At 42.1% G+C, this 24,946-nt stretch overlaps 2 protein-coding genes and 1 long non-coding RNA gene across 4 annotated transcripts in view; 2 read left to right on the top strand and 1 right to left on the bottom strand.

Moving 5' to 3' along the window:
* The window catches only part of ccdc146 (coiled-coil domain containing 146), a 39,205-nt gene extending 21,321 nt beyond the window's left edge, over nucleotides 1-17,884 (bottom strand). The window contains exons 1-4 of one of the 2 annotated variants that reach the window (XR_007031912.1): nucleotides 17,732-17,884; nucleotides 16,151-16,350; nucleotides 2,118-2,200; nucleotides 906-1,121 (exon numbers count right to left, since the gene is read on the bottom strand). Coding sequence is in view for 1 of the 2 variants with exons in the window: in XM_035649598.2 (XP_035505491.2) it covers nucleotides 906-1,121; nucleotides 2,118-2,200; nucleotides 16,151-16,350; nucleotide 17,732 (500 nt within the window). In the remaining variant the exon portion in view is untranslated. The remainder of the gene's footprint in view (nucleotides 1-905; nucleotides 1,122-2,117; nucleotides 2,201-16,150; nucleotides 16,351-17,731) is intronic. The other variant, XM_035649598.2, reaches the window with a different exon arrangement.
* fgl2a (fibrinogen-like 2a) lies at nucleotides 6,595-15,901 on the top strand. Its single transcript, XM_035649671.2, has 5 exons — nucleotides 6,595-7,440; nucleotides 8,190-8,397; nucleotides 12,720-12,939; nucleotides 13,607-13,777; nucleotides 13,863-15,901. The coding sequence occupies exons 1-5, from the start codon at nucleotides 6,859-6,861 to the stop codon at nucleotides 14,176-14,178; spliced, it is 1,497 nt and encodes a 498-aa protein (XP_035505564.1). The 5' UTR covers nucleotides 6,595-6,858; the 3' UTR covers nucleotides 14,179-15,901.
* Nucleotides 17,786-21,955, top strand: LOC118319373. Its single transcript, XR_004795973.2, has 4 exons — nucleotides 17,786-17,923; nucleotides 18,297-18,753; nucleotides 19,701-19,994; nucleotides 21,321-21,955. It is a non-coding gene; the product is annotated as an uncharacterized LOC118319373 (long non-coding RNA).
* Nucleotides 21,956-24,946: the final 2,991 nt, after the last annotated feature.

Genomic DNA, 24,946 nt, shown 5'->3' with positions numbered 1-24,946 from the left:
CTTCCATCTCTCTCTAATTGACAGTTCGACCACACTGCTGTAAGTGCTTTGTTTACGCAGCTCCCAATTCAACACTGGTCGTTAACTTCGGTGGTTCCGGTGCCACCAGTGTATGTTACCATGTTGCCTAGCGATGTTCCAATAACCTCCCTTTGGCCCTTGAAAAGTCGAGTTTGTGTACAGTGGAGATGCTCGAGTTGAGTGTGTTATTTTTCCATTTCTGTGGGTGTGTTTGGACACGCTGACGGGGGGCTGCTGAGTGAGCTTCGGGGAAGGAAAAAGAGAAACATGCAGCAGAAAAGAGGAAAAGTGACTGCAATGAGAAAAGAATCTCATGAGAGTGAAAGGAAAGCGGAACGGGAGGGACAACAGAGCTGACGTCAGAACACAGCTCAGACGCTTAAAGGTTCACACATCCACATAACAAACCCACTTGGAACAGGTATTTGTATCATTAAAATATGTGCATCGTTTTTCCTCCCATGTGATAAATCATTGAGGGAATACTGACACAGGAACATTTTAGGGCAGTGATAACAAAATTAACCCGTAAAACGAATAGTTTTTATCTCTATTAGTGTAAACAGTATGAGCAGGACAGAAAATGTTTTTGCAGGCCAAGCAATACTGTGTGTGTGCGTGTGTATGTGTGTGTACATGCATACATGCTCTCCTACTGTAACACAACATCTGTTTTCACCACTCCAGTTTCACTTCTGTATGTTGTGTTTCCTCTCTGTGGTGCATTTTTGTGTGCAAGACAAAGCTGTGTGAGGAGAGTTTTTTTGGTTTCACATAATTTTGATTCGCTTTCGGGCCGAAAAACGAAACTTGAGGCGTGCGTGATTGCGATGCTGTGTGTGTGTGTGTGCGTGTATGTGTGTGTGTGATGGTACTCGGCTCACCACGTCAGCTGGTGTTGTGTCCTGTACTCTGTGTTCTCAGCAGCTTTCAGCTCATTGTATGCCTGAAGGAGCTGTTGCCTCAGTTCTTTGACCTCACTTTCCGGCTCCTCCGAGGTGCTCTGCTCCTCTGCTCTCTCCAACACCGCGTGCAGCCTCTCCAGCTCAGCACGACACGTCTTAGCCTCTCCCAAACGCTGGAGCTCACAGTCCTGGGTGCTGTGAGGTGAAACAAGGATTTATGTGCATGGTATATAGTAAACAAATGGTAACTGATGGTTACATGAAGTAGTCCAGTCAGAATCATTGTCAGTGGTTTAAAAATACATTGGAAAACAAAACTAGACTGTTGCTCAATCTATAATTTTATTTGCCTATTGAAAATTTTAAAATCCCTATTTAATATATTGTTTTACCTGCCCTCAGGTAACAGTGAGAATAGATAAGCTTGTCTTAGCACAGTGCTGCATTTTAGAGTTTTTCATTAATATTTGATAGAACAATCGACTTGATTTCATGATTCTTCAGTCAAGAAAAAACAAACCAATACCTAAGAGACGTCCACAAAACCTTGTTTGGGCGAATCATGAATAATGTAACAACAAATAATCTCAACAGCCATAACTCTATTCTTTTAAACTTTTGCATTTTTTGGGGGGGAAAAATAGTGGTGCTACATGAATGTAAACCTGCTTAATCTACTGATTGTCACGTTAGACCTCTGAGCACTGAGACAATTAGATTTAATGTGCACGTTCAGATTTATTTCCCCTCGTCTGCACGGGAAACTGGGGTCTCCAAAAAGTTAATTCAAAACCTTCTATTATGTGCCTTGGTAAGGATTATGAGATGGATTTAATCAAGCTGAAAAAGAAGTGTGCTCTGGGGCATGACTTGGACAGCTACCTCAACGGATTTTGCAGTGGTTGTAACTTGATCTTACTGCTACTGTACATGCTTGAATGCACCTTTTTCCTCAAATTATTATTGGATTCTTGGCTACACTAACAGAGTGAGAAGAAAACATAATAGAGGTTTCAAAATGCCTCTTCTACCTATTTGTTTTTACAACAGTGTATGGGAGCAGCAAATCTAGATCTTGATAAGGAGTTTTTGAGTATTTTTCAAGGACGCCTCTCTGGTGTGTGTTGTATTTTCAGCATCTCTGCGGTCAAACTATAAACTTTTTTCATGAATAAATATTGGGAAACGTACCGCTGCAGAGTGTCGTGAAGTATCCTGTAGCTGGCTTTCAGTCTTTCTACTTTGGTCTGGCTGATCTTGCCCAATGACAACAACTGAGGAACACAAAACAAGAATATTACCAAATATATACAGTAGACATGAAAAACATACTGTAAAGAAGGATATTCAGTTGATATGATTGATAATTTATGGCCGTTATTAACTGTATGTAATCAACCTTTCCAAACTCTTACATATGGGATATACAAATTCCCCGTGTCAATCCTTCCCATCTGAGCAATCCAGACATACTATAACAGCCGCCCCAAACTGTTTGGCTTTATTCAGCTAAGTCGGCTACAAATGTTCCTGCATGTGTGCCAGCCCTGGTTTCACTCTTTCAAAATCTTTGATCTGACCAAGAGCTGCATCCATAAAAACGTATATATTAATAGAATATCACATTTGGGGAAATCTTTTGTTGCCATATTTTTCCCCGAGCAAATTCTGCCATAGGGCAGTATTGCCTAGGAACCAGACACATTTCTGTCCAGTAAGCAGTTCTGTGTGATATTGTTTTGTGATATAATTAAGTCACAGAAGTTGAAAACTAAATCACTATAGACCCCGAAATAGTTTTGGATTTCCTGAGTGTTAAAACTTTTTTGACAAAAATTACTTTGTTTCTGCCGTAATATGCTGACTGACAAAAGAAAGAAAGAAAGAAAAAAAACCAGCTCTTATATATATCTGTCTGGACAACACAAAGTGCGACCACAACAAACTCTCAGAAAGGGAATTCAAACAAAGTTGGGCTGAATAAACGTTTATCATCACACTATCAGAACACCTTATCGTGATCAGCATAAAAAACAAACCTCCGACAGAGAGAGGACAAATTATTGAAAAGAACCCATATATAATGATAAGAAGCAGCACTTCTTGAGATTAAATAAAAGAGTTACCATTAGGTCTGAAGGATTTTTAAAAAGTTGATAAAAAAATGATTCACAGCTGTGAAACCTTGGCACAAACAAACAAAAAACAAACAGAGCACAGCATAAGGAAGCAGGTTTTTGCAAAAAGGAATCTGTAAGTGTTGTTGTGAAAATTCTCTCGGTGGTGTAACAGTGATAGAAGCAGAGGACAGGTGTTGTTCCCCTCTTATCTTCAGAGCCAGGTTGGTAAAGTGGGGAGTAATGAGGGATAGCCATGTCTGTATCGAAGAGCTGCAAGACTTCGTATATCTCAGGGCGGACTGCGTAGCAGGTTATCTAATGGCAATAAAACACACACGCATGCTCTGATTATGTGTACACACACACACACACACACACGCAGACTGATATCTCACCGCGACTTCAAATATTATAGCCGATTATGTTTTTATTTATTCCATCACACTGTTTATCTTGCCGTTGTCAAAAAAACATGTTCCAAGGGCTGAAAGGACAGAGATATGTAAATATTGTGAATGATATAGATTAGGGCTCTTGCTAATATGATTTATTCTGATGTTTTTCAAACTGTTTGGATTATCAGCCCCCCCCCAAGGTCACAACACTACAATGCAAACACCACACATGGCATTACACAATCTGTGTAGTTACATCTCTCACCCTTACATTTTGGAAAAGGGTTACGTCCCTAATTGATCCCTTTAACTGGCATTTTTCTATCTAACATTTCCTCTGAAGAGAAGGAGCGAATTACGGGAACATGTGGAGTCATCTCATTCCACCCAAACCCAAAATAGCAATTGGGAACAGATATTGGAGGCGAAATGACACATTTTGAAGCGAGGTCAGCTTCGTGTTTTGAGCAGTACGCATGGCATGCCATTGACTCGACAGACGTCCTCCCCGTACACCGGGAAGTTATCTGAGAGGAGCAGCCTGAAGCGGTTTCGGGCAGCCTCGCTTAAATTCCCGTGCCAAGACTTATCTTTAGCACGGGTGGAGGCTGCATGAGGCTCACATGTGGCGGGGCGTCTTTGAAGTGAGATAGAGACAATGACTGGAAGATATTTATGCAGGCACATGGGCACGCATACCTGTCAATTTACTCCCACACCACTAATACCTATACATACTGTATATGAATATAAATAAAAATAAACACATATATAGTGTAAATGAGTGTGTGGTGCAGCGGGTACGTATGTGAAGTGTGCAACAAAAAGAAGCTGTGGGCTTTAACACTCTGCGACCTCCGGGAGAAAACGAATGACCATCAACGCGGGGCAAAGCAACGCATTCCACTGTGTGGCGTCGAGAACCATCTTTCTCTGTGAGTATCTATACCTTCATTCTAGCTCTGTGAATTGGAGTCGAGCCTAAAGCCAGATTGAATCACGTTGTTACAAGTTTTTCTTTCTTCTTTTTTTCCCCCTGCTGTAATATTTCCTTTTCGCCATCAGGGCTGAGAGCCACCTCTGGAAATGAAATCAATTACTGAAACTGTGTCACTTCTGTGGAAAAGTGACATGGCCATGAGACATCTAATGCCTCAGGAAAAAAAAAGGGGGAAAAAAATCCAATTACAGGACCCATGGTTATAAATCACATCATGTACTGAAACAATAGCTCTGAGGCCAGAAGCACATAATCAGTGCCAAGTTAATTAAACAACAAGTTTATAACAAGACAGCAAGTAAGGTGACATCTAGATTGAAAGAGTCAATGCGTGAAGTGATGGTAGGTAACTCCTAGCCCAAAATATTCATTTTAATAACATTGTTTAATCATTTCTATGAATGTGTGTATTGTTGATTAACAGAGAATTCATCATCTATTTGCTTTATCAATTATCTAAACAAATGATGTAAAACAATTCATACATTATGCTAGAGATGAAACGTGGCCAGTCCAAACTTTCCTGATACAACACGGGGGCATTGTGTCCGAAAAGCTCCGGTCTGATACATGTCTCTCTCTCTGGATATTTCACAAGTCGGGTCTTATCTAAATTGGATTGGCTTTATTCATTATAATGTAGTGTGGAGTGCGACTCTGCAGGTGTATTAAAAGTTAGAAAAATATAAATCAGATCAGGAGAGAGGACAGTCTCGGCAGGCGCTTGGTATTCAAGGATGAGGACCGGGATTCTCAGGGAAAACTGATTTATTGTACGTCTCTAATGAATCATGCGCCTAATTTGTAACATCCAGAGCAAGTATCGTAAATCCCAAAAAGAGGAGAGACAATCTTGCGATGGGATCACACCAGCCAACAACGCTGGTCAACATGTCGACATTTCACTACTAAATTATTACATGAGTACTCGGTAATCATTAAACATTATTAAACAAGTACTCAGTAATCATTAAATATTATTACAAGAGTACTCAGTAGTCATTAGTACATTATCACACAAGCACTCAGCAATCATCACTGCATTATTACACCAATAATCATTATCACATGAGTACTCAGTAATCATTTCTAGATTATTACACAAGTAGTCATTGATAGATTAGATGAGTATTCAGTAGTCATAACTACATTATTACATGAGTACTCAGCAGTCATCATTATATCAGTACATGAGTGGTCAGTAGTCATTATTACATTACTGCATGAGTACTCAGTAGTCATTATTACATTACTGCATGAGTACTCAGTAGTCATTACTACATTGTTAGAGAGATGTAGTAGAACTGAGTAATCATTATACATTATTACACACATACTCAATAATTACTATGTTTTTTACATGAGTACTCAGTTGTCATTGCTGCATTATCACATACGCACGGAGTAGTCATTACTACATTAGTACACGAGTAATCAGTAGTCATTACTACATTGTTACATACGCACAGAGTAGTCATTATTACTACATTATTACATGAGTACTCTGTGGTCTTTACTACATTATTACGTGGGTACTGAGTACTTATTGGTTGAACACCTGTAAAGTTTCATGACTGCATCCTGCATGGTTGTTAGTCTATCACCAAGACAAATATGTCCACATACAGACAGACAGACAATACCCCTCCCCCCTGTTGTGGCTGGCAACAAGTCATTTGTGCTAATTGAAACAAACCCTCTGCTGGCCAACCATGGACCCTGCAGCATCTGTGCCCACCTGGCTCTAATTTGCACACAGAGAGGGACTGGTCGGGGTGAGCCAATAATTTCGGGGAAGACTTCACAATCGGAGGTTGGTAAAGACAAGTACTTGATGTTCTGTGGAAAACCACAGACACAAACGTCAACGGGGTGTCAGTTGAGTTCCTGGTTCCTGTGCAGTGAGTCATTTCGCCGTTCTAGGAAAGTGACCTGACTTCAGAGTGAGGCCGAACCGCACCATGCACTGACTGCAGGCAAAGGACCTTTCTTTCTTCAACCCCCCCACCCCTCTCTGTGGTTTTCCCACAATGCTGCTGATATGGTGTTTTGCATTACGCAATAGTGCTGCCCCTCCCATCTCCTAAAACTCAGCACTCACCCTCTCTCTATCTCTCTTCCTCCCTCCCTCCCTCACTCGTCCTGATATTAATGACACAGCTATCTGAGGCAGCAGCAGTTCCCCTGCGCTCTCTCCCTCCTGCAGGCTGCGCTTATACACACTTACACACACACTTGAACCAATAGGACACTGGACACACATTCACGCACTCTTATACTTACAGGCAATCGGCGCGCATACACACAAACACTATTATACACGCACGTCCACTCACTAGAGTTTATATGAGAGGCAGTTGCAGACATTTTCACTTTACACAGACTTATTTCTCCTTGACAAATCTCACTCAGAAGAAATGGGGAAAATTGTGCTTTTCGTTTGTGCCAGTCTCCTGCTCACAGCCACCAGCCAGGGAGCGGACTTCCCCGTCAACTCAAACCAGAGATGGGACGCTAGAGGAGCTTACACTTTGGGATCTGATTCTAGTGCCCCCACCTCCTGCCCCATGAAACTGAGACCCTCAGGCCAGTGTGGGAGCTCCGGAGCCGGGGCAGAGGAGGGCGATGACTGTCCGTACCAGCTCACCTTACCCCCCCTCACCATCCAGCTGCCCAAGCAGTTCAGGCTGCTGGAGAAGACAATGAAGGAGCTGCAGAGCCTGAAGGAGGTGGTGAACAAGCTAAGGACTGGGTGCCAGGAGTGCCGCGGGGCACGAGGCAGTGGAGCCTTTGGACATCAACAATCTGACCAAGGACAGAAGGAAGCCGGGGAAGAAATAAAACTGGACCTGACAGGACAGGAGGTGCTAGGTGGGTTGAGTCAAGAGGAGAGGGGAGACGGGATGGTCCCTGGAGCTACTGTGGACAGTACTGGACTGGGACAAGGTTCTGTTTTTGGGAAAATTACACCGAGCCCCAGCTCCATGCAGGAGATGCAGGTAAGAGTCTGTGTCTTAATTTTAAACATGTTTATTTGGAAAAATAGAATAATTATTATTATTTTTATATTATTTTTTTTTCCCAAATTCTGACTTTGTCATGACCGTTGTCAATATCAGTTAAGTGGATGCTGTGTCAGCCTCCGAGGTGGGGTATTCAATAATTTGTTTTCAATCATACGAAAAGAAGAAAACAGTATTTGGTATGGTTAACAGGACACATTCTGTAAACAAGTCTGAGCAAACAGTGCAATAGTGTTACTGCATCAAAACCATGTAAATTCCCCTTAAGCCAGTATCACTACCAACCTTGTGGAGACTCTAGTGATACTGATCTGAACAAACTAAACTAAAATGTGGCCATTCTATATACAAAGTCATCTAAACATGCCCATTCAAATGTACCCAGCTGGAATGTAAACCGAACAAATGCTAAAAGACCTGTAACGTCGCACTTGGCACCAATTCACCAGGGAAAATTCCTGGTACTGTAAACAGGGCGGGGGAATCGGCCAAATGGCAGTAAATCTTGCTTTGTCTGGTAAGCTTGTTGACCCACACAGCCACTTTGGCCGGTGGCCAACCATCACGCAGCCGCAGACGTGTTTCATTCCTATTCTAAAATTGTAATTGGCTGGTAAAAAAAACAACGAGGGAGACTGGTGACTTGGGTAATCCACCTGGTTTGTCTTCGGTGCAAAGAAATAATCCACCCCCAACACCCCCACCCCCGTTCTGGCCCTTCCCAGGTGAAGCTGAATAGGATGTCAACCAGCCTGCGCAACGCCCGGAGCCAGATCTCGGCTATGCAGGGTCGTCTGGAGGGGCTCAACCTGCTCAACATGGACAACGTGCAGGCGATGGTGGACAGGCGGGTGGAGAACATCACCGGAGTGGTCAACAAGCTCAGCTCCACATGCACCACCCAGTGTGCAGTAGTACAGAACACCCCTCAGTGTAAGTCTGCCTTTAGCAAAATTAGTTTCTTCGCATTCTTTCTTTGTTATCGTTTTATTTAATGTTAATGTCCTTTTCTCCCAGTCATTTTTTTTGATTCCATCTTATCTTCTATTTCTATTGTGTTATTTTCTATTCTGTTCTATCTTTGCCATTTCAAAGAGGTCTCGCCGCTCCTCCTCGCATGCATTTCTCCTGTAATCTCTCTCTGAGCGCGATTAGGAAACCTGGTCTCTATCCTTATCTATTCCCACAAATTCACCACAGATGTTGTGATGAAAGTAAGGCACACACCAGACACATGGGTCGCTGCGAGGTGAAAGTTGCGCCATGGTGTCTATACGATCATGCCCGAGGGGACATGGCGACTTGTAATCACCAATAACAACCCAACAGTGGGTGGTCGCCTTCACCCAATGAGGCCTGTCTTTCTTGGGAAATGGGAAATAACAATGACCTCCTTGACAAAATACAATGGCTTGTTGTGAGATGCCTTCGCCGTAAGAGTAACATTACATATGTTCAGATAATGTGCAAAGGAATTTCCCCATCACCTTTAAAAGAAAATAAAAAATACTGTAGAGAGTGAACCGTAGCCCGTCGACGCACTGAGCAAAAATTACCACAGCAAAATAGTTAAAGGTTGAGGTCATGCTGGACATGAGTGAAGCAATATGGGAACTGGGGTCAAAGTGAGAATTCAGATGACCTCTTATATAATTCAGTCAAGTGCCCTGACATTCCCCTGCTACTCCCCATACGGAGACACTCCAAAAAAGGGAGAAGAGAGAGTGAGAGAGACAGAAACTTGGCTCCTATGGTACAACATAATATGAACGTTTAAAATGTCATCTTAAAAAAAGGGGAGTGGAATGACTATCAGCGGGGATCGCAGACGAGCTAAGCTGAACCGACACTCCACTTCACATGGATGTAGAAGCTTATTTGGACGAGGGAGCAGCTGAAACGCGGGTCACTTTTCGGACGGAAACTGAATAATATCCTGATGCTGCGCGAGTGAATGTCACACTATACTGGGGCTTTTATGTGGAAACAGATGTGAGCTTATTTCTAAGTAGATTAGCTGGGACAGTGGTGTGAAGGGAATACGAGCTTCTTCACTTCTGTGGGTTTTTTCTTCTTTGCTCCACCAAATTTGTCTCTTTCTCCTTCAAACTCTCCTTCCATTCATGGTCCTTTTCTTTCACACATTTATCCAAAGTACATTCGCTCTTCATCTCTCCATTTTTGCCGCTTTTCTTCCGTTACTCGTTATTTTTCATTTTATCTCCTCATACCACATCTTGTCTCCCTCTCTATCTTTAATCCCCCTTCCCGTTATTTTTCCTCTTCCTCCCTTGCTGTGGAGGTCATGCTCTTGAATGCTCATTCCTGCATATAACAACTAACTCTCATTATCTCTTGCCAGCAACACAAGTAGTAAACGCAGGCAGCTTTCCCAACATTAGTCACGGGTGGCACACAGGGTCAGCACCACTTGTCTTTGCACATCAAGTCTGTCATGTTAAGCTCAAGAACTGGCAAAAAATCATTCTCCTGCAACTTAGGAAATCATGCTTGATGGTGCCTGAAGTTAATCCGACAGGTAGACTAGAGGCAGCTGTTGTTACACAGGAAATTAACCAAACGTCTAATGATAAAAACCTGAGTAGTTTCACGTTACGGGTATAAACGATGCTGCAAGTATTGTTTCACTCAAGTGACTCCTGATCAAAAACATAAAAAACGGATAGAGACCGAAAAGTCCCACTTAAGCACACAATGCGACTTTGAAATCTAATGCGAGTGAAAAAGGTCTTTCATGAAAAATGTTGTTTGTTTATTGCAAATGTCACAAGTGCTCAGTGAAGCAATTCGTGGCGAAATGTTTTGCCTGACTCCTTAATAATGTACCCAGATGCCAGATTGTAGCTGAATCATAAAATAATTGTTAAATAGAGATTTGCAAAGAACAGACAAAGGAAAAAAATGTGATTGTTTTCATCCAAAGACAGGCACACAAGCGAATGGGACATTTTTGGGAGATGTCATATAGGAGATGGATGCATGTTTATATCTAGCTGATGGGAGCTGCTGTGATGGATCATTGGCAAGCAAATGTTAATCACACACTGCTGCACTGGTACAGCTCATTAAGCTACACTAAAGTTCAAGCAACATTCCCACATAGTGGGTTAGGAGAAGGCATCTAAGGACACTGAACAAAATTCATTTTTCAAACTTTTCATCCACACCATTTTTTCCAAGAGGAAAAAAAAAAAAAAAAGATGAGGAGAAAACATGTTGCCAATAAAACACCAAAATGAGATCGCAATGCCACCATCAAGCAGGATTAATATTACGTTTGTCAAGGTACATCTTTCGCAGCTCGCGGTGCAGTGGGCATTTATTTCACCCTCTTTGCCGCAAGCACTAATCTTCACTTTCACTCCCGCAAGACAATACTGGGACCTTGAGGTGAATGGACAGCAATTGATGTTACTGTCAGCTCCATTAACACAGTTATAGAACAAGAGAATGCACGCCTATAGTCGGAAACAGCTTGTTTTTGCGATATGTTGACACAACTTCTTAAAGGAAAGCTGTTGTTTTTTGATGTTTTTTGTGGGGGAAAGATTACACTATCACAAGGGAACACATTCCCTTCCATTAAAGGTGCTAATCTTACATGAGTACGGGTTGTCACAAGCTGATAACAGTTGTCTTCCCTTCATGCCTATCATTTTTTTTTCTGTCTAGCGTCAAAGGAGCAATGTGAGTCAGTTGGTCAGGAAGTCTATTAAAGCATCCGTCAGTCACTCCATCATCCAAATGATCAGCTATTAAAGAGAGCAGGCCAAACACTTACGGAGCTATGGAAGTTAGAAAAGCAAGGAGGCATGCAAAACAATCAGCGCGCTAATTCGACTCGGCCATCTTAACAGTCAAATCAGCTAACAGTCATTTGGGCGCCGGTAAGTGGCTGATATTAGAGTTATTCAGGTCAGGCACGGTGCCAGAGGGAGGGAGTGAGGCAGTTCTGGCCTGTCGGGGGACAATGGCAGCCCGGTCAGATAGACGAGGACAAATGAAGAGTGGGTGATGTGAGGTGGAGAAACTACAGTCAGTCACTTGAAAGTGGAGGAGACACGGGGAAGAATATGCGGGTCAATATACTTTGAATGCCAAGTGCAGACGAAGCTGTTAACGTGACAAGGATGAATTTTTAAACCTCGCACACATACTCCCAGATCGCTCTCTTTATGGGTCGATCTACCATCTGTGGCCATTTGGCATCTTAAGTGTTCTGTGCAATGTGACAGGAAAATACAGTAAATGCTTATGGAATCAAATACATCACTGGTGCTTTTTATTCTGTGCACCATGTACTTGTCACAAATACTTTCTCCTTATCTAAGATAGAAAACCCATAGTCTTGCGCGCCACTCTTCAAACACTAGACTTATCCTCCTTTCAAGAAAGCCGATGCCTGGCCCTCTGTGCTACGCATGCCCCCTTCCCCATGCTGCTGCATTCTGCTAAACCACTGAACAGATTTAACAGTATGACAAAACTGTATCAGCGACGGAGAGAGTCAGACTCCGGAGGGGTCCACATGCTGCCTGCCCAGTGTCAGGATGATTTAGGCCCCAAGTGCCGAACGTGCAGGGAGGGGGTACGCCTCTCTAATCCAGTTTTACACTTTCCCACGTTTTGACAGGTCTGTGCTTTTCAGTTCCCAAATGCTAACTGACAGGGGCTTTTGGCCCTTGGTTTTTCGGGCTGGGTCAGTGGTCTGCAGTGCAGCACAGGGGATGGGAGCAAGAGGTAGAGATGGAGGGGGGAGAGATCTCAGGAAAAGCAGAGGTAGTAGTAGGTGTATGACATTGGCCCGTGGTGCAGCAAAATGGATGTTCACGGACTTCTATCCTCTGACAGGATTTTTTTCTCTATATGTTAGAGTCCTCTGATTCTCCAAATGATTTTTAGATAAGGGACCGAAAAAGATTACGGACAGATAGTGATACAAAGGTTTATGCTTCACAACATGCTGAAATTTAGTTCCGATAACACAGGCAATTGTTTGTTAAGTCGAGGGGGAACAGTCTGAGAGCAAAAAAGACATCTCATTCTCTTTTCCTTTCTTCAGTCGTCCCCAGCCTCAGGGGCTGTTTCTATTGCAGTCTCCTGGTCGGGGCAGAGGAGAATGCCACAGCAAAGTGAAAAGATTATCAAATGTCCTCCTGTGAAATCCTATTAAAAACAGCCCTCTCTGCTCCCCCCCCCCCCCCCCCCCCCCTTTCCTCCCTATCTCCCAACAGTCATCTTAGCCCCCCGGGACTGCTCAGACTACAACGTGCTGGAGGGAAGAAAGAACGGTGTGTATCGCGTGACCCCTGATCCCCGCAATGGGACATTTGAGGTCTTCTGTGACATGGAGTCCTTTGGAGGGGGCTGGACTGTGATACAGCAACGGCTCAACGGGTCCGTCAGCTTCAACCGCACCTGGACCGAGTATAAGAAAGGCTTCGGCAACCTCAGGTAATTAAACTTCAATCCTTCGGTTACGCTAAAAAATATGTTAGTTCTCAAGTCATGTTTAGCATGGGGGGAAAAATATCTCTCAAAGCTTGTAGTCAGGTCCATTTAGTCAATCCATAGACCCCTAATTCAGACTAGGAGCTACAAATTTGAAGTGACAATTCTGTAAACTCACTTTATGGATAACTCGTCACACACTGCCAAACGTTCACCATCTGCTCTGATGGATTATCGTGTGTAAAACAACAAAACAGATACACATCAGCGCCGTTTAACAGATCATAAAGCTGTGAAATAAAATGCATGATTTCCTACGAGTAGCAGTCTTTTCATTGTGACTGTAGTTTGTTCTAATGCAGTGCTTCTAGTATAACTTGATTCAAATTTGAGCTCATTTTCTCTACTTTCATCTCTGCTTCGGTAGGATTGAGTTTCATATGGGAAATAACCATGATTATGTCATCTACGGAGCTAATATTACCTCCTCCCAGCGTTTCTTTTACCGTCAGACTGCTCTTTCTGTCCTCTGTGGTGACAGTTAAATTCAGTTTAAGTAACTGTATCCAGCTTCTAATCAAGTGTACACATACACACATATGAGCTTGTTTATAAACCGTCCCCATTATTGTTCTTTCCTCTCCTTCCTCTACCTGCTACCCTCCTGCAGAGGTGAGTTCTGGTTGGGCAACGACCATCTCCACTTTCTGACAAAGACCAAGGACATGATTCTGCGTATTGAACTGGAAGACTTTGAGGGCGTCCGGGAATATGCAAAGTATGACCAGTTTTACGTGGCCAATGAGTTCCTTCGCTATCGGCTGTCTGTCAGTGGATACAGGTATGATATTTCATTCTGTGTGATAGAGATCAAATATATTTATAAAGGATGACAAACTCTGATATATATCAATGTGTCATTTTAGTGGGACTGCTGGCAATGCCATCAGTTTCAACAAGCACTTCAACCACGACCAGAAATTCTTCTCCACGCCCGACCGTGACAACGACATGTACCCCTCCGGGAACTGCGGCGCCTACTACAGCTCGGGCTGGTGGTTCGATGCCTGCATGTCGGCCAACCTCAACGGGAAGTACTACCACAAGAGGTACAAGGGAGTGAGGAACGGCATCTTCTGGGGAACGTGGCACAACATGTCGACAGAGTACTACCCCACCAACTACAGGCAGGCCTTCAAGACTGTCAAGATGATGATACGGCCCAAGAACTATGCTCCTTAAGAGGACAGGTACACATTCACGAGTACAGTCCAGACAGACAGAGAGACGGACAGACACAAACAAAGACAAAGAAAATGGACGGACAAGTAGACTAAAAGCCCTATAACCCTATAGAAGTTTGAATGTCTCAAACAAAAATAATCGTGGAAAAAATTTAACTATGCCATTACTTTTTCAACTAAAGTGAGTGTGGCAATGAAAAAAAAACGTTGGATTAAAATGATAATAATAAAGGACAATGGACTATTAACAGTGATGGACTAATAAAAAAAAACACACAGTGTAAAGGGCAGTCTCCTACAGGGGACATAATATTACACGCCGGGTTACCATGAGAGATTTTTCACTTTTCTCTGACATTTTCCACTTTCTGTTATGCTGCCTCCCGCTATAAACCCGGCCACGACACAGCACAGCACAGCGCAGCACATAGTAGTAGTAAAAACTAATGAGCTATCATTTTTCTTCACTCCAAATGGTTTCATAATTAAGAGCAGCCACTCAAGTGAGGTATATGAGAGCTGATGATACAGTTTTGAGCGGGTCGAAAATTTTTCATGCTGTGGTCAAACTGTTTGAAAAAAAGAAAAGAAAAAAAAAAAAAACCCCACCAGCAATGATACACAGCACTCTTTAGGCTGCAGTGAATAAGTTAATAGCTTCTGTGTCATTCATTTAATTACACTGGGACACTTTGCTGATGTATCATCATTCAATACAATATAAAACTTCCCAGTATAAATATGTAGCCGGAGATAAATTTACATTGGGTTACTCCCCAAGTACATTCTGCATGATGGATGTTTTAGTAAATTGTGCTTGTCAGCAGCCACTGAGCAGGACACTGCTGCGAGACAAAAAAAAAATGTTCAAATTGTTTTTCCACCCTTTTGCTCAGGGTGCACTGAGCTACTGCGCAACTCTTGATGACATTCACCAGTGTTTAAAAAAAAAAATCCTCCCTGACTCACCACTTGTACAATACTGCTACCTAGTGTTAGAAAACTGTATAGCATCATTTAATCCATTTTATACACACTGTGAATGGGAAGGACGGGGAAAGAAAAGTTTAAGGCTGTGTACAGTATTTATTTCATTTTGAGAGGTTATGATAGCTTTTATATAATAGATGGGTCATAGAGTCTAACGAATGTAGACATTCGAGCAGTGATGAAGACTGGACATTATTGTGACCATTCATAGTAAATACGTGTGTATTCAGAGCTTTGTTTTTGTACAATATTGATCTTTTCTATCATTCATATTCAACCGTCATGCCAAAAGATATGCACTTTTTATATCAAAAAAATTGAATAAAGTTCCACCTACATGTGTACATTGCAGTGTTGTTGGCAAAACTTATGCCTATTGCATAATTTCAAAGCATCTTCTGTATTGAAATCACCCTTCAATAAATGTATACAAACATGTATACACGTTTAGCATGAGTATCCATCAAAAGATATTCTCAAGTGTCTGCCTTCTTGTATCCAGGGCCATATGATGCCTGTAACAATGGAGGGACGATGTGCTGCATGCCCATTTTAAATGGGTCAATGAGGTGTTGATTTTAATAAAGCAACTCTCCAGCAAATGAACGAGTTCCTATTGACTTCACAGAGGATACATACACGATTAAACTGTGGGCCAGTTACTTTAATGTCTGTACACTGTATGTGATGATAAAGTAAATAAAAAAATATTGTGCTCATCCACGCAATGATATTGAGTTCTAAGTATTGTCGTTTGTTTAAACATTACAAACAGGTAATAATAATAATAATACATTTCATGAACAATGTAAGGTATATCAAGGCATTTACGGTACCCCAGTCTTTTTAGCTGGAAATTAATATTGTGAAGGATCTGTTCACAAGCACAGGCTGTTTGTAAAAAGGTGCATTAGATCCCTAGTACAATGTATAATCTTTTGAAAGCATTCATACGATTTCTGTCACTGTCACTGTCTTACCTCATCAAGGCACTGGAAAACGGGACTAGCAGAAACATCTGTGCTGGCAGACGGCTGCTCTTCTGGGAGCGAAGCGTCAGGTGCAAGGGCCAATAGAGGGCTGTCCTCCTGAATTCTCTTCTCACCCTCCTCCTCTTGTTCTTCCACCGCCACTTCCCCTCTACTGGACGTCCTGCTGTCCCGCTGCTCAGATACACTCACTAATGACCCACCGATTTATTGATGGGTAAACACAGAGAGGAAGATGATTGGAGGAAGGCTAGAAATACAGAGTGATGCAGTTTAAAAAAAGAATGCATGGTGGAAGTTAAGTACAAAAACATAAGCCACAGCAACATGCTATGGGAGATGGATACCATATCATATATAGCTGGTTAACATACTTTATCTGTAATTTCCTGTCAGTTGAGTGCCTCCAAAAATGTAATTCCTTGAAATATGCACAATAAAGCAAAAATGCTCACTGATATGGATGCTAAGGGATTCCTATGGCCTTCATCACAAGCTGTGAAAGTTGTGAGAGGATGTCACAGACACATGAGAGGTGGTTTGATCTCAATACATTCATAAATGTGTGAGCTATTGAAATTACAAACCTTATTTGCATATGAAAGCAAAATGCTCACACATATGGAAGCTATGGGATTTCCTTTGGGTTTTTTCCCACAAACTAACAGCTGTGAAAGCTGTGCGAGGATGTCACAGACACATCAGAGGTGGTTTGATGTCAATTAATTCATACATGAGAGAGCTATTGAAAATGCAAACTTTGAAAAAATGCAAGATAAACCGAAAATGCTCACTGATATGAGGGCTAAGGGATTTGTTAAGGCCTTTTTCACAAACTGACAGCTGTGAAAGTTGTGCGAGGATGTCCCAGACACATGAGACGCGGTCTGATGTCAATAAATCCATAAGTGAGTGAGCTATTGAAATTGCAAACCTTGACATATGCATATTAAAGCAAAATGCTCACTGATAAGGACGCCGAGGCCTTTTTCACAAACTAACAGCTGTGACGGTTGTGCGAGGATGTCACAGACACATGAGAGGTCGTTTGATTTTTTATTCGATTCAGAAAGGAGTGAGCTATTGAAAAAAGAATACTCTTAATTTTATTTTTTACTTTTTACTCTCAGGTGTGACACACTAAATGGCTGTCATTCTGTATAATGGCAGTGGTTGGACATGTCTATGTCTGAAAACGAAAAAGTTACTGAAGATTGAAATGGGTCGTCCCTGACAACGCCTGGTGACATGCGCACTAGAGTCATTCCATTTGATCCAATCCGTGAGACGCCTATGGCGAGGTGTCTCGCCAAATGAGCTCTCCGACATATTCCCAAACAACTGGCACGGCTCGAGGTGAAGACGCGGAGCTAAACGAGACGACGAATGTCAAATGTGGAAAAGGACTTCGCCCCGGGCCCCAAGACATGTCCTATCCAATGAAAAAAAAACACCACACGAGAGCGAACGAGTGAGCTACAAGTCGCGCGAGTTAGCTCGACGTGCTGTGCGTTGGCTGAAACGAACAAAGAAGCAAACAATTCTGATAAACAAAAAAAAAAAGGGTCTTACTTTTGACTGTGGTCCGTTCTCCGCGTCCGTCTTCAAGCCCCCGACTCCTTCCCCCCGCGAGGCTCCGTCGAACAGTTTGAATCTCCGACGCCAGAGGAACAGTCCATGACAGCAGCTAAAGTTAGCAAAACCCAATCACTGATTTCTGTGGTTGCCATAGCAACGACGCAATACGGCCCTCAGGCACGTCAGGTGAAGTGAAATTTCCATGTATATATATATATATATATATATATATGTGTATATATATATATATGTGTATATATATATATATACACATACATATATATGTGTATATATATATGTGTATATATATATATGTGTATATATATATATATATGTATGTGTGTGTGTATATATATGTGTATATGTATATGCATATATATGTATATGTATATGCATATATATATATGTGTGTGTGTATATATATGTGTATATATATATATATATATGGGGGTGGGGGGAGTTACCTTCACATGACTTTGATTATGTTTTTCCTCTCAAAGTCGCTAGTTGATAATACTAGATTTATTGATTAGAAGAGCCCCCCCTTTTACACTTGCAGTATCCGCCCAGCAGATGGCGGTAAATATTTACTGTTGACGTCCGACACCCGGTGCATCGTATGTGTCGTTCATTGGCCACACAGAGCAGCGTCACGGGCCAGCTGGCTGGAGAGAAGAAAAGGGCAGTGACAGAGCGATGAAAGCGCTGCTATAAAACCGGATTCAGACGGACCTGAATCCAAGGTGAAAGTGATGGTGGTGGCGATGCAACACTGCTGCCCGGTCAGCTTCTTTCCCACAGTGCACCTCTGGGGGCTGGCATGGCACATTACTCATCACCCCTGCAACAGCTGCAGGGCTGTGTTATCTCAGCAATGTATGTGTGTGTGTTTGTGTGTGCGTGTTTAAATGTGTGGGCATGTGAGATCCCTTTAGGTTGTTCTGTCACAGACATGATATAACTCCCGAGATATGCTTGGAGGAGCCAAACCAGAAGCGCCTCTCCTGCACGCCATGGTCAGCCTTGAGTCTTTTTGTCAATGGTGAATTGTGGGGCGAAAGGTCCCAATCTGTGTTTTGCATCTAGGTATATGTTCCTGATTTTACTTTGGGTTCACTGGCTGACTCACAAATAGCCCTCCTCTTTAAAGGATGTCGTCGGTGTTGCTTAATTCCTGTCTATAACAATTCACAAAACCATATGGTACAGGTATCTGCACTTGGGTCGAATATTGTGGCAACACACACACTTTAGGCAAAAACAACACATATACAGAAACCACCCCCAACTTTAAGTTTTAATGCACATATTCACATGTTACCTATAGACCCTTCTTTTAACTTGTATCTTTATGTAATGGCTCAATCTATTACTCAGCTTTAAATAATTCTACTCGAGTGAAACATAGCAGGCAACGTCATCTTTCACTCATGACATGATAATGTTTAAGTTCTGGGATCCAAATTTCACACTGTTTTCCCCCCATTATTTGCAAGTGGGAATGAAGGAGAGGGGCCATGAGGGGAAATGATAGAGCATGACTTGACTTCTTAAACTGCCTCTCTAATTAAACCTATTAATGACTGTGACCTAATTTCACCAGGCCTTGTTAAATTCGAACAAATCACTTGGCACTTTGCGGGATTAATGTTTTCTGGTGGAGGCCAGCTTTCCAAATTAACCTTGAGTGCTCTCCAGCAGTCTGGATATGCCAATTTATTTTCTGGTAAAAATAAAATGCGCCTGATGTGTCACTAGTATTCCCATTTTTGGCTAAATAAAACACAAACCCCAGTTTTGTAGCTATTTTCGGAGAAAAACTTAGACTTGCAAAAGTATGTGGGGGAAAAAAAGCTGAAAGTTAAAAATAAAGACTGCCTTAGTCGGTCACTGACGGAACCATTCAATGATATGTTTTATCTTTTCAAACCAGTCTAACTAATAAAATCTTCTGACTACACAGGGGCCAAATTAAAGAAGAAACAAAACAATTTGAAGTGTGTGAGTTCACCAGATGCTGCAAGAACAGCTTCGGTGCACCCTGGCAAGTCTCTGAACCCTAACGGAGGGATGAACACCACTCCTCCAAAAGATATTCCCTCATTTAAAGTTTCAACGATGGTGCTGCTGTCGAACACATTGGTGCATTTCCCACATGTGTTTTGCATCATTTCATTCTCATCAAACCATCCAGTGACCCCCTCGCGTCCCATGTGGATGGGCACATTGCCATGCTGTTTCTCCAAACATTCTTCAGGTTTTTCCTTTAATTTGTCACCCATCTGTACAGTATGTGTTTCACCATGTCTTTTCCCGTCAATCCACGCGTGTTGTTTCTTCTGTTGCCGCAGTTCACAGTAACGGCTGCGAAGTACAGTTTGTAATCTACAACAGATGTCGATGATGCCTGTTGAAGCAGTCACCAGCGCAGTTAGCAGCGCTGAAAGCTGGGTTTACACTACGTGCACAGTCGATGGGCAAGTGGATGTCAGTGGTCAAAATCAAATCATTGAGATTGTCCATTTTCATTTTAGTTCAACTATGATGAATTCCTAGCTTTGCTTTTATGCTGGTATATCCTGATAGTTATTTACAACATGCTTCCTCGTGAGATGCTGAAGAGTAGATATTAATATTCAAAGATGTTAATCCACCTTCTAACAATGTAAATTATGCAAAAATCTTGCTTTTAGAAAATATAGATTATAACTATACACCCAGTTATTATCATACGTGGAATTGCAACTCTTAATCATATTATTGAAGACTTTAGGGGCTGAAGTCGATGTAAAGAGTACCAAAGCAACCACAGATTTCATGCATGTGTGTTTGTGTGTGTGTGTGTGTGTGTGTGCGCTCACTAGCCCATGCATTAACCAGACTTTTGGAAAAAGTTACTGAGCTCCCTGGGTGCTGCGTCCAGACCTCTGTTTGGCTGCTGTATTGTAGTCACAACAAACGCAACTTTGGGATCGGGGGGGGGGGATACAACCCCCCTCCACCTCCAGGTTCCTGTCTTTCATGTGGCTTCACAGTTTTAAATGCCCTAATTAACACGCACACACACACGCACACACACACACACACACACACACACACACACACACACACACACACACACACACACATATTTTCCATACACGTAATCTGCCGGTACAATTTCACATCTCCACAGTGTCCTTCAGACAAAGCGTCTGGAGGCAGTTTATAAATGGATGTTTAAAGTCTCTTAAAACCTTGAAACCAACTTTTATAGTTGCTCAAACTGAATCAGCTGTGCACTTCGATGATAAAAATGTGTCTTTAAGAGATCTTTACCTTAAACAGCATGCAAAGACAGATCGGGTTATAGCTATAGATGAAATTGTATGATAGCTCTTCATTTGTTTCACCCGACAGTTGGGACCATAAATTAATCAAACTCCTCCTGGTTCTCATTGTTTGGATCATTCTTCATACTGCTGAAGTTATATGCTGTGGACATATTTCCACGTTTATTGGACTATACCAGAAACATAAATCACAGAGAAATTCATCTTTTATAGTGCCCTTGTGAATCTGTGGGTCTGATGTCATTCTGCAGAGCCACCGCAGGATCTGTGTGCAGAGTCCAGGGCATTGTTCCACAGTGTGTCAGTGGGCAGACTGGAAGCCCCTGGGCACTTTCTCACTGTTGCTGACTCTTTGAGACCCCCTGCAGCTTGAACTTCCCCCCTGCAGCTCCAACTGCCAAAAACCATATGCGGCAGACAGCCGTGCCTGTGTTTTCACTATCGCTACAGCAAGTCTCCAGCAAAATGTCAACCGAAGCCACATGTTTGAGCCGGTTACCACTGAGCACATTTTCTGAAGGATATTTTGACTCATTTGGAACAAATGCTTAAGTTCGAAGAGCGACTTACTCATCAATAACTCAAACAAAGTTTGTCTGTATTCAGTAGGAAGTGATGAATGTTTCGTTGGCACTGGGGAGTCGCAGGATCCTATGGATTGAACCCAGTGAATGATGAAGAATAGAAGGTCATATATAATGTGAAATACACTGTTGCACTGTAATGTATCATATTTGACTGTATACAATGGTATGTTTTTCATTGGCATCAGGTCAAATATTGCAGCATGTTGTGTCATTTTGCCTTGTATCATGACAACTATTATCACACTGGGTCTTCAAATTGTACTATAAGTATGTATATTGTTTGCATCTTATAAAAAAAAGATACAAAATTGTACGATATAATATGGCGTACTGGATCTTTACATGAGTCTGCATCCAAACATTTCACACTATTTTACTTTGCTCTCAGCACTATGAAAGCAACACCTGGTCTAAATATAGTGTGTGTGTGTCTGTGTTTTTGCAAAAAGAAAAAGTGTGTGTGTGTTTTTAGGGGCAAATTCTTTGGCTGCGGTGTTATATTTGAAACCTTTGATTGTTGCCGTAAATGCATGCTTGTGAAGTGAGGTAATGTTAGATCGAGAATTCAATGAGCAAGTGAAGGTAGAAAGAATTTAATAATTTCATGGCAATTTATGGCCTTTTTTCGTTGCCTTTCTTGCAGCCTGTAGAGGTCGAGAAGCAGGCAACATCGAACAAAACGTTGTTTTAAAGAACTCTGTGCAGTGAGTAGACACATGAGGATTCAATATATTTGTCCTAATGTGGAGACCAAACCGTTTAAAGGCCTCTTATCTTCTTTCTAACTTTGTTGTGGTCTTCGGTGTTCTCACAAGGCCTTAGACACCTCTGAGGGCAGCACCGCATGTGCTTCATTTAACGAGTAACTAATCATCTGTGGCACCAGGCTGATGTTGCAGTAACATGAAACAAATTGCCAACTGCTGCATGGATACAGTACACGCATACTGTGGGTGAACTCTGAAAGGAAGCAGACACTTACTTCAGCTTTTTTTTCAGCTACAGTCAGGTTTTATCATGCACTTTTAGACTAAGAGCCACTTTACTGAGGTTGTAGATTGTTCCTGTTGACATCACAGTTTGTTTTGACATCAGCAGTTTTGTGTTTTGTTTTTTTCTATTGTGTCTCCTAAATGGATGATTCTGCAGCCAAACAAATAGTTCACCCTGACTCGTGACACTTGAAACAATGGCTGCGTTCATACTCAGTTCATATAAACGTTAATTCATGGAAATAAAAATTTTAAAATGAACAATAATTGCAATTCATTAGCGGAGAAAAACAAAACAAAACCAGGCAGACCAGAAATTCTAACTAATGCTTTTCACCTCAATCGCCCAGTCTAGCTGTAGTTTACTGGAACCCACTGAATGGCTGTCTTTGTTCCCATGAGTGATCCTGGATTGTAACCAGTGAAACAAAGTGGAGCCATGAGTGGCTAAGGAAACAGATTTGATCCCACAGGTCTTTTTTAAGAGGACAATACTGTTGCAGTTTAGGCATTGAAACACATGTATAAAGTCCTTGCTTGTATCTTGATAAAAGGCAGAAAAGTGGTTGTGTGACCAGTTCATTGATTACAGGTATGTGACCCTCCCTGACCTCTGAGGTGGAATTTATCCAAGGACACCCTGCAAACGTCCACGGGGGATTAGAGCGAAATTACCACCAGCGTCCTGTTTCCACTGAGGAAAGAAACGATTGGTATCGGTTTTACTGCTTTCCACAAAACTGTGCGGATGTCATGGTCGAGACGTTGGAGTGAGTTTCAATGTTGAATCCAAACAAATAGATCAGGTCCGGCTGTATCGGTTACAGCGGATGAGTCAGTTTGACATGAGTTACATAAACATCTTTCAGTTCGGTGTAGGCTTAACCAGAGTTGATCTGGGTACCGATGCTTTTTCAAAGAAGATTTTAATTTAACCTACACATTTTTCTCCATATCACAATATGATTCAAGTCAGGTTATTATTATACTGGTGTCTCTGCCACTTGAGGTTTGAACCTCAAATGAGACATGAGTCATCTTGAGCCAACAAAACATGTTGGTTATTTTATTTAAGATCATTTTCAATTTCAATGGAAACATATGCGGTACATTGTGGCGGAAGCACCGTGCTCAGTGCTTCCATTTTGATCGGTTTCTTCTCCACTAAATGTCAAAATATCGTACATGTTTACTCCACTGCTTTTATTTGACTTGATAATGATTTTACATGAAGCACATGTGTTACATTTATGAAATAACATTGTTTGATTGGTACCACCCGTGCATGAAGGTGTCACTGCCATTTCATATCCTAACCTACAGCACAACGCAAGCAACAAACGGCAACACAACGGAGAGTAAGAAAGTTCGTGGAAGAATTGGAGACGTGCAGGTTTTGTCATGTCGCAGGAGATTTAATCACCGGCGAAGCATCTGTGGATGACCCATAGGCCCCGAGGGTGTCAACCTCTTCGAGGGGTATCACTGGAAGGAAAGAAAGAAAGAACCCCATGCTGTAATGTAATTGGATTTCTCTGACAGGCTGCACTTTGCCTGTTGAGGAGGACGGAAACAATTACCTTCATCTGTTCACCAGATCTAGAGGATAGCCTCTCATTTATATACATGCCGGCTTTGTGAGTGTACACACGAGCATGTGTGTGTAAAAGTCTGCGTTCCCCGCACATCCAGGGAAGGATCCTCCAGGGCTGCCTGGCTTCCTTCCCTTTCATCCCAGCCACACTCATCCGCCGACAGTCAAGCCACATGCTTGCAAACGCCGCCCTCCCTGGTTGCGACGGCTAAGACGACAGAAATTCGAGAAAACAAATCATCTCTGACGTTCCACGCCGTCTCCTTTTTCTTCTTCTATTTTGATCAATTTTTGTTACCCTTGTGTAGCTTTTTTTTTTCCGTCTCATATTTTCTGTTTCTTCACAAACCCACACATCTGGTCGACATTGTCACTCGTCACCACTAATAAATGATGATTATTAGAAGGATCTCTGGGGGGAAAATTGCACATTTCATACTTCTGCAGTGGGTTTTTTTCAGGCCCCTGTTGGTGTCTGCCTGAAGTTTCCTAGTGGAAAACTGGTCTACTGGCCTTCACTGTGTCCACACATTAATGCATTAATAACTCCTATGAAATGAAATCGGACTCTTCGATATGAGGTTTTCCAGCAGGGTGGCTTGGATCACATCAATCAGGATTTTGACTGGATCAAAGGGCTTATTCCTAAAAAATTAAACCACCAATAACATTTAAAGGTATGAATACCCAGATCAATATATGGT

The sequence above is a fragment of the Scophthalmus maximus genome, chromosome 12 (assembly GCF_022379125.1).
Source record: "Scophthalmus maximus strain ysfricsl-2021 chromosome 12, ASM2237912v1, whole genome shotgun sequence".
Taxonomy (NCBI): Eukaryota; Metazoa; Chordata; class Actinopteri; order Pleuronectiformes; family Scophthalmidae; genus Scophthalmus; species Scophthalmus maximus.
Note: the sequence above shows the minus strand (reverse complement) of the source record. Positions and strands in the feature narration are given on the sequence as shown.